The sequence below is a fragment of the Penaeus monodon genome, chromosome 25 (genome assembly GCF_015228065.2).
Source record: "Penaeus monodon isolate SGIC_2016 chromosome 25, NSTDA_Pmon_1, whole genome shotgun sequence".
Lineage (NCBI taxonomy): Eukaryota > Metazoa > Arthropoda > Malacostraca > Decapoda > Penaeidae > Penaeus > Penaeus monodon.
The window spans coordinates 32,228,411-32,230,192 of record NC_051410.1 but is presented as its reverse complement, the minus strand read 5'-3'; the positions used below and the strand labels follow the sequence as shown (position 1 = coordinate 32,230,192).

Below are 1,782 nucleotides of genomic sequence, written 5' to 3'. Positions count from 1 at the left end.
TATGCAAATAATCCCGACAGAAGCTCGAGTCATCCTTAGTTATCACCCTTGATGATCTCACTGTCAGCAGGGCCATGGCGAGGGAGACGTCGCCGTGTTATGCGGAATGTCGCGGCGCTGTTCTGAGGCAGAATAAACACGCCGAGGCCATCAGCACGAAGCGCGGACAAGTGGACCTCGCTCGCCAGCCATGTTCGCGCGGGCATTAAAATGATGCTGCAGAATTTCCTTGCCCGAGATACCATCGGATGAGGGAGAGCGACCGCACGCCTAAGCCTTATCACAAACAAAGGTATTCTTTACAATCTGAATTCACGGCACGAACAGACCTCCTCTTCGTTACGAGCTTCACGGTAATGACTGAACGCATTCTTACCATTGTTATTGACGTTGTTGTCGTTGTCAATCACATTCTTGGAGTTGTTGTTCTGGACAAGACTGGAGGACGAGCCGACGGGGCGCAGGACTCCCGACGGGGGCGTGGTCGAGCTCCTCCGCTCCTGCTCCTGGGGCGGCGTAGGGCTGGTCCTGGTCGCTGCGCTGCCGGACGTCGTCGAGGTGGAAGACGGAGGCGAGTTGATATTGTTGTTGGTATTGTCGTTGTTGTTTTTGTTGTTATTGTGGTTGTTGTTGGTGTTGTCATCGCGGGAGTAGAGAAGATTGCGGTTGGCGGCGGAGGGGGAGATGGTCCTCCTGTAGCGACCCTCGAAGCCGGTCTTCCAGTCCCGCCGGTGGGCCATGTACGAGTCCTTGTGGTAGGTCCTGCGAAAGAGGAAAAACACTGGTTAGCGTCTTGGTGCATCATTTCTGCTAAAACTTAATCGACTAGGAAATTCGCAACGAAAAAGCGAATTGCGAAAAGGAAGGAAAAAATGTCAGAGAAAGGTGTTGGGTGTTACTGCCTTATATTGACAATGACTGTCTGGGAGAACAAAAGCAAGTTCGGCCCAGTGTCAGCAACACCATTCGGACTATGGACATGACAAACTTCTCACTGGCCATGAAGTAGTCTGCAGTCAACCTATTACAAAACGCGAAGAGAACACATGGTCATTGCACAACACGAAACATGCTGCAACATTTTTCAATCTGCCTCCAATTTGGGCATACAAAGTGAAGTAATTCAAATAAATATACCGTTTTTCATATTACTGTTCATTCACTAAGAAATACACACGAGATATAACCCAGGTCTGTCACAACGCTCTCCCTAGCTTTTCAATTCCCCTTTCCTTCAATGTATTCAGTCAATCCCCACAAGCCCTGCGTGGAGTGGATGAGCCGAACCGAGGCCAGTGTTGCGACACGGCAGCTGGCATCCCGGGCTAAGCCACTCATGATGCTGGCACACCTCCCTTTCACCGATAACACGCCGCTCTGACCCCTGGTGAATGTGCTTTCCGGCAACAGCGATGCCACCACACCCATGCGTTGTGAAAAAAGGAGGAAAAAAAAACAACGCGAACATGTGGTCACGAAGATGTGAACTGATACCAGGGAAGGGGAAAAAATGGCAGTCATCGAAAGTTTGAAGAGGACCGCAATGTAAAAGTCTCCTGATTAGCATGTGAGGTAAATCAAGTCAAGGGAAGGTACACGAGAGCACACTGAGCACGGACCCAGCATTGCGCAATCTGGGGGCGGCTGGAACAATGGCGATGTTCCGGCGGTTGACCACGGAGCGAAGCAGCATCTCCGGGGATGCCCTGCCTTCATGCTCCCTGGGCGCGTTTGGGTGAAGATGCCAGAGGGGGGCGGGGGATGGGGAAACTTTACGGGACC

The 1,782-nt window shown here is 51.7% G+C and overlaps 1 protein-coding gene across 1 annotated transcript in view; it reads right to left on the bottom strand.

The window, feature by feature from the left end:
* The window catches only part of LOC119589149 (mucin-12-like), a gene marked incomplete at its 5' end in the record, with an annotated part of 115,175 nt that overhangs the window by 19,604 nt on the left and 93,789 nt on the right, over positions 1-1,782 (bottom strand). Inside the window, 1 exon segment of the mRNA XM_037937724.1 lies at positions 377-762. Coding sequence (XP_037793652.1) covers positions 377-762 — 386 coding nt within the window.